Source organism: Colossoma macropomum, unplaced genomic scaffold, assembly GCF_904425465.1.
Source record: "Colossoma macropomum unplaced genomic scaffold, Colossoma_macropomum, whole genome shotgun sequence".
Taxonomy (NCBI): Eukaryota; Metazoa; Chordata; class Actinopteri; order Characiformes; family Serrasalmidae; genus Colossoma; species Colossoma macropomum.
This window is the reverse complement of record NW_023494802.1, coordinates 34418444-34432351: the sequence shown is the minus strand read 5'-3', so window position 1 is coordinate 34432351 and position 13908 is coordinate 34418444. Positions and strand designations below refer to the sequence as shown.

Genomic DNA, 13908 nt, shown 5'->3' with positions numbered 1-13908 from the left:
TAAATGGCCCTTCTGTTGTTCTCATTGCAGTTGTGTTCCCGTGAGAGCTTCAACCTATGTCTGCCACTGAAATATGTTGTTTGCATTCTGTATTTGTGTTTTGTTCGAATTTTAATCATGCTGAGTGGTGTGATGGATGTCAGTTTTAATTATACACTTACACCAGAATGGTAGGGGAAAACCTGCAGAAAGTGACGAACTACAAAAAAATCTCCAGTATTCCCACTCAGAGATGACTCAGAGCTCCCATACAGGCTTAATGAGTTCTGTGTCTACTGCTTTAATAATTTACATACCTCACTCCCCCCTCTGCCCCTGACTCTTCTCCTCTCGCCCACTGTCATGGAAAAAGAGGTGTGAACTGCCTTCAAAAAACTAAATAAGAAGAAAGTTGCAGGTCCTGCTGTGTTCAGCAATTGTGCCTCTCAGCTGGCAGCAGCATATACTGCTGTTTTCAACAGCTCCTGTGCTCTTTGTAAAGTGCTGCAATGCTTTAAAGTGACTAAACCAAGGTATCAATAGTTTCAGACCTATTGACCTAACTTGAGTGGTTATTAAGGTGTTACCTTGGGCTACCTTCTCTAATATATCCGTTAGACTACTCGGCTAACTGGTCTGTGAAAGATGACATCAGCCTGGTCCTGCTCTACGAACATTGCTTTACCTAAAAGCACCAAACACCTGAGTGTTTCCTGTTTGTAGACTTCCATACGATCAGATCTTTTCAATAAAGTGTACATGTAGGCATGGACAAATTAAATGTGTCCTAATCCCAGCCATATGCCAGTGGCTGCAGAATTACTGGTTATGCAGGCCTTAGAAACCGCCATAGGGCGACATAAAAAAAACATGGTAGTTTTGTAAAATTGTGTTTTTATACATCATCGCAATAGATGGCAAAGTAAGACCAGCTTTCATCAGAGCAGTTAAAATTTAATAATTTTTATTCAAAGTATTTTAAAGTCGGCCTACGCAGTACCTGTATTTGGTGTGGTTAGTACTTTTTAGTAAACAAAAACAATTGTGCCCAGCCCTTTGTAACTGGGTAATTTGTAGTATCTAACTGCGTCATGTACATATAAAGATAAAACTAAAAAATAAAGTCAACATTTAACATTAGGCTTTACATTGTATTGATAATGTGGCTTTACTGAGGCTTCAGGTGTTCAAGTAAAGTCTGTCAGAAGAGATACAAGGATAGTCAGTTTTGTGAGCTGTATTGGAATGGTTTGGCCAATTGTTGGAGCACATGTAGCACTTAAGTCATTTTCTGTGTTTATGGTGATCTGCTTTTGTTTTACTGGTATCTTTTTCCAGGGCCAAAAGATTTCCATTCATTAGAAGAGGATCTCTTACAACAGCAAGCAATATGTTTGCAACTGGCTGTGTATTCTTTGTGTTCTCTTTAGTGTTAATGGCCTGAAGTGTTAATTGATCTTGGTTTATTTGAAGCAGTAATCTTTTCAATAGCCATCAGGTAAAAGTTAAGGATCATTGCCTCAGAATGCATTTTAATGCAGTGTGTCCAACAACCTGCCTATATTTTACATGATAAATATACTTGATAGATTCTTGTACCATCACCTTGGTGTAGATAATTTGGTTTGCTATGCTCAACCCTTCTGACTGGTATGTATTTTATGAGGTGGATTGGAGGAGGGCTTAGTTGCAGAATGCACATAATATTGAGTTCCTGCCCTCTGTGGAGCCTAGGCGTTTGTTTGCTCTGTTTACTTTCATTGTCTGTGGGATGGACACTCCTGTGTAGATAAGCGAGCACTGCATCCTAAGTCAGCGCTAACTGTCATCATAGCTGTCTAGGTCGACCCCAAACACTCACATTCTTTTTTTGTTTATATTCTGCATATAGGCATCTCTCAGATAATAACTGGGGAATAATTATGTGTCACATTTTGTTATCTGGGTCTGATTTCTAATCTCCTTCTTTGAACCAGCATCTTGGTTCTGAAGCAAAGATATCTGGCTCTACTGGAAGTGCCTCAAAGGCAGTGTGAAGATGCCTTTTGACATAATTTGACATATCAGTGCTTTTTGACGTATTTTGAAATATCAGTGCCTTGCCACCTCAAGGGCAATGATTCTTTATATTTGAATTGAGCGATATTTTCACATGAAGTGACATTGACATTCATTCCCAAAAACAAAGATATTTTGAGTGCAGAGTTGCTGACACTCATGCTTAATTTCATTTTTAGGTTTTATGCATCATACAGCTAACCACAGATTGTTTAATTTTGTGTCTGTGGTCTTGATAAGGAATGATGTGTTTTAAATTTAAACTCGCAGGGTCAGAGAGTGGAGAAGCATTAACACTGAGGGCCTCAGCTGTTTCTGTCCAAATTTAATGAGTGGTGCTGGTAATGATGGTCACGTCATTAGTGTTGAGACATTACCCAAAACGCATTTTGACCTAACTACCATACCTAGAGCTGTTGCTGTTCTGTGGTGTTAAACGCAAGATAAGTAGACTCAGGTCATTTAATAGTTTTTTTTTTGCTCCCCCGCTGTACTGTTTGTATTATGAGGAGGCGTTTGGCTGGCGCCGGTGTGTACGTGCCGCTCCATGCGAACACAAGGCAGAGATCCCTGTGCCTGTTGCCACAGCAGCGGCTGTGCCCGGCCGTTTAATCCCTCTGTGCTGTGGAGCGGGCAGACTCCACCTGGGCCTCTATCTCTCTCTTTTCTTTTCTTGTACACAGCCAGCCACCAGACACAGATTTATACAATCCTATATACATTCACAAACATACACCCACAAGCACAAACCTTCGCACCCATGACAATTGAAGTGATACACAGTTTTCCCTTTTACTCTAAATGTAGTCAATCATTTTTGACATATTTGGTGTGCAAGGTTTGTTTGTTTAGTTTTGTACTCTCACGGAGTAATGGTGGCTTAAATCTTACCAGTTAGCATCATACAAACTGCATGCCTAAATAATCACACGTCTGAAACCCTGTTCATTTGTTAGTACATAGCTAAAAACAGTAGTAGCAGCCATGTTGAAAACTAATTTTTCTATGTTTCTGTTAGGGATCCACTGATTTGGCAATTGTGGGCTTATGCCAATATATTTTTCCTATTCAGATGCCAATACATAAACATTTTAAAAATGTAGAAATTCATACTACTTCTGTAATGCTAATCCAGGTGATTAGCATTACAGAGAAATATAACGTTCATTTTAATAGAGTTACAAATGCAGGAAAGTGAATAATATTCAGATATTTTAGCATAGTAGCTTAGTGCCATCGTAACGTTCTGCTCTTCCATCAGTCCAGTGATGTTTTTTTCAAAGCAGTTATCTGCCAATACCGATGTCTACTATTACCAATAACGATTACAAATCAGTGCGGTTGGAGGCAAGTGTTTGATACGCTCAATGGCGAAACGTATGTGGACAACTGATCACACCATTATAAGCTTGCTGGACTTCTATTTTTGAAACCATTGGCTTTAATATGGAGGTGACCCACCCTTTGCGGCTGGAACATTCTCCATCCTTTTGGGATTTTGGAATGTGTCTGGGGGAATATATGCCCTTTCAGTCAAAAGAGCATTTGGTCAGGCACTAACGCAGGAAGCAAAGGAGCTGAGGTCTGGGCTCTGTGCAGGCCACTGGAGTTCTTCCATACGAGACTCATCAAACCATGTATTTATGGAGCTCACACTAGAAGAGGAAAGGGTGTTCTTGAAACTGTTGCCACAAAGTAGTAAGCATATAATTGTCTAAAATGTTTTTGTATGATGTAGCATTAATATTAACCTTCACTGAAAAAAGAGCATTATTCCTCCTCCACCAAACTTTACTGTTGGTACTATGCATTCCCATAGGTAGCGTTCTCCTGGTACCCACCAGACTCTGATTAATCCATCAGACTGCCAGATAGTGAAGCATGTTTCATCAGAGAGCACACTTCCAGTGCTCAATCGTTCAGTGGCGGCATGCTTTACACCACTCTAGCCAACACTTGGCATTGTGCATAGTGATCTTAATCTTGTGTGCAGCTGCTCAGCCGTGGATACGCATTTCATGAAGCTCTCGACGCACAGCCCTTGTGCTGATGTTGCTTCCAGAGGCAGAGCTTTGTAGTGTGTGATTCAGCAGAGGTTTGGTGGTATACCACTTCATGGCTGAGCTTCTGAAAATAATGGAAACTGTAATAAAGGCAAAAGGTGAGCACATTAAATATTGATCATTTTAATATTGTAATAAGTTGTTCAGGCTGCTGTGCAATGATGCTGACAAAAGAAAAACTAAAATGAATGAAGGATTGTCTCAGATTTTTGCACGATACTATAGATACACAGTCAACTTTCCAGTATCCAAAATTAATTGGAGTAGTTGCCTGGTCTTTTTCACAAATGTAGAGCGTTAGAAGCTTAGCCCATATGTGTCAGCACTGAGGTTAGCAACGGCCAGCAGATGCAGTGACTTGGAGAGTCAGTGGCGGCAGATGTGTATCATGCTGCTGCAGTGGTTCTTGCACCCGCTCAGCCTGCTGATTTATTGCAATCCTGGTCACACCCGTGTGGCGAAAGCTCTCACCACACTGGCTCTCTGAGCACAGTGCTGGGGCCACAAGATGCTTACTGTACACTTTTTCTAACAATTAAATTTCTATGAGAATTAAATCACTGTGGCAACTCTATTGGGATTACAGTAACACTAACCACTGTTGGCTAGCCTGCATAGCATATAAATATGCTAACGCAAATGGGATGTTGTTTTGTGTGCCTGGGCTGTTTCGCCTCCTTTCCATGTAGTGACCTTTCAAAGACCCTTCTCTTTATTTTCTGTTGAGTCCGCACCCATTTGAAGATTAAAGATGGTGTCTTCCATGCACGGACAATGAGCTGGCTCCTTCAGTCAAACAGGGTTCATCATTTTCCTGTAAACCCTCTGATTCCTTTTGAAACTCTACCAAAGGGTGAGAGCTGTGGAACAATCTTTTGAGTTCTCTCTTCTCTAGGAACACGAGCGTGTGAGAAAAAAGGAAATGCAGACTTTATCGCTCACAGGGTGAGGCCTGGTAACCTGCTTTAACAAGAGATTTCCACTGTGGGTGTGACTGTTTCTGCCCTGTTCATGATGGAAAGTGAGATGACACTAAAGAAAAATGAGTCAAGATTCTGGTTTGGGCCATGTAGGGTTGACAAAAATCATATTCATGATTGCTTGCAGTTGTAGTTGGCAGTGATCAAAACATTCCAGCCTATTCAGTGTACAGAGCTCTCCTGGAATGCCCATGATTTTCGTGGACTGTGTGAACACTTATGGTACAGTATGGTACAGTAAGTATATAAAATTGCATTTAGAAAAAAAATTCCCGTATTCATGTGCATTTCATAAATCTTGCTGAGTGTGGAAATTGTCAGTGTACAATAACTAAGGCTTTACACAGTTAAGTACTCATAGAAATCAAAAAAGAGATGGCTTTTGTGTCCTGAATAGGTGTGCTTACAGTTTTATGTAAATATAAAGGTGATCTCTCTATGATGATGTCATGATGATTAGTCCAAGGCAATGGAAAGCGTAGAATTATTCTCTCCTGCAAGATTGTTGTTTTGGAAGTTTTCTCTACAGAAATGATTTGTATTTTTGGAAAGACATCTAAAAATTCTCCGAAGAGGAGTCTGAAGCATTTTCTTCATGTGAAGAACTTCTTTGGAAAGCATCACAAAGACTTCCACAGCTAATGCTAGAGTTCATTTGTTACTCAGTATCATAAAATGATTAGGTGCTGCCACGTTGGAGAAATACAGCGATGAGCAGTAGAGCGTTGGAGGCAGGAAGAACCTGCAACTGCTAGCAGTTATGGTCCTCTAATCACGTGAGGAAAGATTTTATATTGTGTACCACTGAGCTGGATGCAAAAGCAAGTGGAGTAAGAAGTTTTAGTTATAAAACAAGTCTCCTTTTTGACTGCTTCCAGAATTGTCTCAAGAAAGAAAATCAGTCCAGGGGCTGAGATCATATCTGCTTTGTTGTCATGGTAACTTTAGTTAAGACAACAGTTCTTAAACATCCTAAGGTGCCAAAATATCCTAAATATTTTCTTAACTTTAAGACAACCCCAAAGCTGTCTTAACTTGTGTTTTAATCATCTGTTTCTGTTGTTTTATGCAGTGATAGGCAGCATAGCTCACTATAAGAAGCATAATCACGTTAATGTTCCATTTTTTTTTAACAGCGTTTAAAAGCCCCATAAGCTACAGACACGATCTTCACCGTCCCCTCTTATTACCTTTGTGTGTTAATGTTGATGAAAACTCGTCAGATAAAATATTACAGGGATGGTGGTGAATAATGAGCAGACAGAGCAGAACGTGTGTCTGTTTATTAGGAGGAATAACATTAGCATGCTCGGCTGAAGTGTTTGGGAAGTGAAACTGAAAGTGGAGAGCAGCGGCACTCTAATAAACAGCATGAAGCGTTGTCACAACATTATTAACTTTCAGTTTATTGCGCTTTAGTTTTATTTGACTTTTTTACCTCAGTAACGGTAGCTAACATTAGCTGTCTGGCTAACTAACTTGATTACGTGTTTACGTTTCAGCTGTGTGCATATAGTCGGTTGTTAGGTAAAAGACGTGACAGTTGATTGTCGACTTCAAGTCGAGTAAGTTAAAATTTCCTAACTTGAGATAAGATGCTGTAAGATAAGATTCCTAAATAAAGATAAGATTTGCTTCTGTAATACGAATTTATGAAAAATCTTATCTTGACCTTGCAAATCTTAAGTTAAGACAAAAAGATAGGAAGCTTCTGTAATATGGCCCCTGGTCTCTAGAGTTCATCTGCACCGTTGGCTGTGTACTTTTTCAGCTTAAGCAAACCCTTGGAGCCTAGTCTAAACTTTTTTTCCGAGAGCCAGATTAGACAAAATACCTGAGGGCCAAAATATTATTCACAAAAGATTAGAAAAAAAAGTAGAATTTGAAAAATACCGTATAGAGCAGTTAATCGAACCAAGCACCTTGCTAGTGATTGATTCTAAGAATTTGACGATGACCATTAAATGTGTACAGATCTGCCGCCAGTGGAGTCAGCATGTAGAATCTGAGCTTTCTGTGTGCTACTGTGGTTCTTATCACTGTATAAAAAATGCATGCGACTTGTTTTATTGTTGGATTGCTCATTCAGAGCAACTTGGATCAGTAAGCGCTTGTAACAAATTATTAATTTGTTTAATTGGTGTAACAACAAAACATGACTGATGTATTACGTATTCAAGCATTTACTTGTTCAAAAATATAATTTGTGAGACAAACTAGATAAAAATCTCAATTTTTGTTTTTGTTAGATCATGTTATTTACATATCAAATAATGCAACAACAGTCTTCAGAAATCACTTAATTACAGAAGTAGAGCAGATTAAACAGCTTAAATCGCCACATTTTTAAAGGGTTACTATTTACTGAACTGCCGAATTTGCTCTGATAAGAAGTTGGTGCTGTAAGATCCAGGTAGCTTGCAGTTGCTTTACTTCCCCTGCCCTCTCCTCCCCTAAATATTTTTTTGTAACATACTTTGTTTCATGTCTATTGATATTAAATTCATTACAGTCTTTTGACATATACATTTGTTGGGGGTGTCAATGAAAAAATTGTGAAATTTTGATTTTACCCAAATTGCTGAATGTTAATGCTTTATGGCTGTTGTCTTGACTAAAAAGAGGAATGGCTAAAATCTGTCCACGGGCTGTGTTTAGCCAGACCCTGGACAGCCATGCTTTAGGTCTTTGATAACACAAACGTCTCCTGTAATAGCATTGGCTCATCATCAGCGGCTTATTGAACCATGTAGTTTTCACCCATGTAGTTCTAGAGTTTTAGAGGACATACTGCTCCCAATAACTGCATACCCAGCTTACTTATAGCCTCAAACATGCATAAATGATTACCTTTCTGTAAGATGTCCAAAACATCATACATCCGTCCACTATTTTTTGGACAGAAGCATTATTACTGTTGGGCAGCATCTCTGCAGGAATAATAAGAGTGGCTGTACAGGCAATATTAAAAGGTAGTAAAAACCTCCACAAGAAAAGTAATAGATAAGATCTCAGAGCACAGCCCCCCCTTGTTTTGATCTGACCGTCTGCTGAGAAGTGCAAAATGATCACCTAAGCCATTAAAAAATTCCCTGTGCTTTTCATGCCTAATCAGCACTGTAGGTCTAGATTAAAACTGTTGTCCTTTACTTGATGCCTTATATGTGTATTTAAGCCTTGCAGGAGTTTTTTTTGTGTGTTTTTTTTAGAGTGTCACTTTTTGCTGGTTTACTTTACTGGTTGTTGATGTGCATTTGCTAAGGAACTTTAGAAATATTTTGGAACTCCTTGGAAACCTTGAGTGGCAGTTGTATCTGGCACATAAGACAGCATGAAAATGTTCCATCAAGCCTCTTAATGGAAGATTGTGTCAATTAGATTGAAGTGCCTCTCCTTCAGAGTGCAGAGACATGCATGGTTCCAGCAGAAGCTCCATTTAACTCTTGTTTTAATGGCATGAGCTGTCTGTATCGTTTCCATCGCAATCAATCACAGGGTGATGGTAGATGAAAACACGTTCTGCAGGCCAAGAGTGACTGACAGGCAGGACTCACATTGCACAAATGACAGAAGTACTCGTGTTGATGGATGCGTGCCAGACAGTCTCCTCCTCACCTCTTACAGCTTTTTGAGATGCTCCAGAAACTAGGAAGGCTGTTCAGAGCTCTGCACCTGTTGCCTGGGCAGCAGGTCAACAAAACAAGCAGAAAACCCCCACGCAGGGCCATGGATGAAAGTGGTCGGATCTGTCAGCGCCATCACCAGAGCGTGCTGGGAGTTGTTGGGAGCCACTGGGAGTGGCCAGCCTCCCCCTGTTACTCAGGATCGAGTAGGCAGGAAGGTGTGACTTGTGCAATTTTACCTCTGCCTTCAGAATGGAGCAGGCAACTGGTCCTGGCATGAAGAGTGAGGAGGTGGATGAGAATCTAAAGAGCCAAGAAGAACAAGAACCAACAACAGCAGCAGCACCAGTAGCAGGATCTTAAAAAAAACAAAACGAAAGAATCCCACAGTCGATACCCACTGATGGAAATCAACAGCCAAGTGCATGCGTTATAAATCCTGCTTGATCCTCTAGAGATAAGAATAGAATCCTTTTTTGAATTATGAAAAGTATTGGGGGATGGAACTCAAGAAGAATACTTTTGGTGTATGTAGATATGTCAGCACTGATTAATATAAATGTTTTGCTTAGTAGAAACACTGCCCAAAAGGGTACCACCTTTTGTGCTATTGTTGCTTGACAGTGCTGTGCTGGTTTGAATCCTAGCTATGCCATGTGCTATCCTTGACCGGGTTTCTCAAAACTATTGACGAGGACCAACAGATCAGCAAGCCTCAGTGGAAAGTAGTAAAATAAATTCAGGGTTAGAGACTGTGACCTGTTTAGACCAATGCTGTATTTGGCTTTTTTGGTATATGTCTGCTATAGAGCTAGAACAAAAATATGGGCTATCACGATTCTGTAGTGTATGGTTTTATGAGCTTCTTCATCACTCTCTGAGGCTGTCTGCCTGTCTGTCTGTCAGACTGTCTGAGCAGCATTCAATCTCTGGAGTAAACAAGGATGCCAGGTGTTGTAAATGGCATCAGAGGATTGTTTCCATTGTTCGGGCACATGGTGATTTTGACATTGCAAACGGAAATTTTGGGGCAATTAATGAAGACTGCTTAAAATCTGAAAGTAATTACAGTGGTGTGTTGTGGATTAGATTAAGCGCCTTTGTTCTGGAGAGAAATGAGGTAAAAGATGGACTGTGTCCTGCAATCTCAGATAATCTCAGAAGGTGTACAGCAGTCCAGTCACAGTTACAGTGAGTTGTGCTTTCTTGTGAGTAGGTCAGATGCAAAAAGCAAAGAGATGACTTTACAGTACTCTAATTTTTCACATTTAGTTCGTAGTCAGAATCATTTGAAAATTAGCTTGCTCAGTAAATGTTTTTTGAAGTTAGGTGAGGCCAATAAATGCCACCACCTCACCTGCCTCACGTGGCTGCACCCATGTTCTTCTCTGAGCTTATTAGAATGGTCAACCTTTTCTCCTCTTAAGTCAACGTATTACAGCAGCATCTCTATGCACACACCTATAAACATGGAAACAAACATGGAAAAAGTTACTCAAAAAGATCACTCATCTGGTAGACATACTTCTCAAAAGAGGACACACCTATTGTACAATTGGTGCCTAGCAGAGCAGTGCAGGATTGAATTCTATCTGGAGCATGTTCCATCTGTGACTCTTTGAAACTTTGATTTCTAGAGAAGTACAGTGACAACTGTTGTAGTGATCATTGTGTAGCAATGGATTGGATCCTCCTTCTAATGGTTAAGATAACATTTTGATGCAATCAAAAAACTGGGTCTAAGACAGTATGTACATGGTCACTTGAGAGTTTTGGACTTAAAACTAAGGTGACTCCTCTAGTACAGAAACAGCTGGACTGGCAGGCTTTATATCATTTGCAGGGGTTTTGTCTTGGTCTTTTCATTTGTAGTGGGCAATATCGAAGCCAGTGTAACCCCTTAATTGGGAACTGCTATAAATATGTGATAAATAAATTAATGTTTTAATGTAAATATGTACCAGTTTGCCTCTGTCTGCTATAGTTTTATGGTTTAACGTAGGTTCATCTAATTCATACACTGCCACCTTAGCCAAACAGAGGTTAACATGGGATTCTATATATTTTTTTTTCCTCCAGGCATAAGTTCCTAATACCTGTCATTTGTATAAATTAAACGATCTAGACTTTTACTTACTGTGCTAGAAATATTAGCAACTGTGTTACTTATAACCATACTGAACTTGCAAGTCTCACGTGTGTTCGGTTACCCGTAATTCTTTTGATATGTGTCTCCTCAGCTGCTGGAGTATGTAGGGAAGGGGAAAAGCATCATGGATGTGGGGCTGGCTCAGGCTCGGCAGCCGCTCTGCACACGGAGCCACTATTTTGAGGTGGAGATTGTGGACCCTGGAGAGAAATGCTACATTGCCTTGGGCCTTGCTCGAAGAGTAAGTGAAGCCTTACCGTTATTTATATGTAGTTATATGTTTAGTTTATGATGATGAAATATTGCTGGAAGTTTAGAGAGAATAAAGTGTTAAAATTAAACGTTTTCCAAAGACATTTGAACTTGTAAAAAGTTTATTTTAAGTAATTTAAAGAACAAAGCAAGTTGCCTTTCTGTCTAAAATGAGGATTTTTTTTCAGCAAAAGAAGATACATGGTCAGGTCATTTAAAATATTCAGTGCCTCTCTTGGGACTGCACATATTGGCTCTGTATGATAGAATATAATGCAGGGTCCATTTTTGCCTGCATCAAGGTAGCGCACATACATGAGTCACATCCTTATTGCGGTTCACCTCTTGCTCTTTCCTTGACGAAAGATGGTCAGAGGAAAAGAATAATCAGCATTGTCTGTAAAGCATGTGGAGTGTTTAGAGCAGAAACCTTTTTTTTCAATAGCATAATCAAAGGAGTGTTCTGACCTACAAAACAATGAAAGAAAAATACTCTTTCTTAGTACACAACTGACTTTTATTTGTGGATATCCCTGGCTCTGCTTCACTCTGCCTTCTTTGTGTTAACCATGACAAACTTACTGTCCCTACCTTGTTATATTGTTATGAATGTAATAAAGTGCAGTAAATGTGTGACAGAGACCGGTGCACAGCTTCCACATCTCCTTGTCTTTTGTCTTGGACAGTCATACCAGGAGCTTGGATAATTACTCTCAGGTCTGCAACCACAGACGGTAAACAGACTTGTCAGGCAGAGGGTTGAGCAAGGCCACTGCCTTGTCGTCCTCTGAGGGGAATAAAGGGAAGTGGGAACGGTAGGGGAGGTTTATCAACGATACTGTTACTTCCACTGGAACGTTGTGGTCCTTGTGCATCTGTGTTTCGTTACACAACGTTTACGGCAAAGGCCAACAAAGGTGGTAAAGCAGGTAATTGCAGGGCTGCTTAATTACTGTTTACTTGCGTTGGATGTCAGGCTTCTCACAGCATCCTGTGTCTGAGAGACTGTGGCATGTACGCTTGCAAGCTGGAAGTTCACTTGTCCCAGAGAGAGTCATAGCTGGCCTTTTCAGTTGCCTACTCACCTCTTGTACTGGCAGAACTGAAGGGGAAACCCAGTGCAGAGTTGGCAGTCCTGAAAGTGCCGCTTCACAGAAGAACAGGCTGTTTTATCAGTCTGATTCAGATGGCTATGATTTCAACCCTCTAGATGTCAATAACGGAGAGTAAGTTATATTGAAAATGTTATTTTAGCAATGTGTGCTTAAAGCATTAGAGGTTTATCACTTTGTCCACTTCAGCTCCTCTTCCAGTTGATAAAGATTTTACAGCTCTTTATTATCTACTTTAGGCATATTAGAAGTTGAAATAATATGCAGCAACCCCTGGATTTGGTTGGAGTTCTAAAGGCAGATTTGGCTCATTCTCTAGCTCATGCAATGGATGTGCATAGATTACATTCTTGAGATTGCTAATGTGTTTTCCTGAGTTCAGTATGAGTTTGTTTGAATGTGTAGAGGCACATGGGGGCTGAGGTGAAGGTAGAAGGCTGTTATCTGAGATCAGTGAACCCTCACCCCGCTGGCTGAAGACTGCGCTACCGAGCTGCTTCAGCTTTAGCCTGAATCCCCCCCACCCCGTGTGCCGCCAACAGCTCGTTTGCAGCTCTGGAGCACTTCTGCTTGCATCCGGAATACACACCGGTTGCTAGGATACAGGACAAAGGTCTGCATGACCCTAATGAGAGGCGGCGGCGTGTCCCGGTGGCCGGTGCCCCAGCAGCCACAGCCGAATCAATGGCCTCGTCCCTTATCGGCCTCTGGCCTTCCCGACCTGAGCCGGCCCTTTCCTCTCTTCCCTTCCGGCTGCACCACTTCAGCTGACTCTACAACAGTTCCCATGGAATGTGCGTGTGTGTGTGTGCGTGTGTGTGTACACATTTTGTTATAGCTGGTGGACAAAATAAGAGCAAATATGGCTTTATTACTTTCAGTTGTTCAGTAACATTTATTTTCATTGTGTGAACGCAGAGTTCACACGAACCCGAACATGAAAGTCTTATGACCACAGGGCAAACATGAAAATAGAGTGAACCAAGTTTCATCACCGAAGCCAAATGAGAGTAACAGTGGCTACATGTTCCAACTCCTCTGCGATTGTAGCCCTTTCGCTCTCATTTCGCTGTTATATGTAATTTTGAGGAGCACTATAGTGTGCCAATTTGCTGTTGTTAGATTGCGGGTTGTTGATTTATCCACAGTTCTCCAGTGTAGTCTACTCAAGATGCCTTCCAGTGCTTTAGTTACCGGTTTTACTGACATTGCTGCACCAGTGTGTGTGTGTATATGTGTATGTTTTGCTTGGAAGCAATACTGCAGACTCAATGTACTTTGGTGATAAACAGATTCACAAAGGCAGTAGCTGTATTTGAACGACAGGACTAGAGCAACAGAATCAAGTTTCAGTGTGCAAGCAGCTGGGCTTTAGGCTGTTTAAGCTGGAACTAGTTTGAAGGGTCGTTAATTAATATTAGTGGCATTGATAGTGTGTCATGTTAGCTCATTAATGTCTGCATATGTGAATTAATCCTGAAAAATGATCGCTGGTGTTAATAAGTGTGGTGTAGTTTACGATTAAGTTAATTGGTAGTATCATGAAATGCCTGTAGACTGCATCTTGCGATTTGGCATTCAAGTTGAACAACTCAAATATCATAGAACATGTCGCTGCGGCTTTAAGATGCACTAATCATATTTGTCTCATAATCTTTCTTTTAATATGTTCTTTTAGTGTGTTTCCATGTC

The 13908-nt window shown here is 40.5% G+C and overlaps 1 protein-coding gene across 1 annotated transcript in view; it reads left to right on the top strand.

The window, feature by feature from the left end:
- spryd3 (SPRY domain containing 3) overlaps window positions 1-13908 on the top strand; it is a 48408-nt gene that overhangs the window by 16046 nt on the left and 18454 nt on the right. Inside the window, exon 7 of the mRNA XM_036592071.1 lies at window positions 10944-11093. Within this exon, the coding sequence (XP_036447964.1) occupies window positions 10944-11093 (150 nt within the window). The remainder of the gene's footprint in view (window positions 1-10943; window positions 11094-13908) is intronic.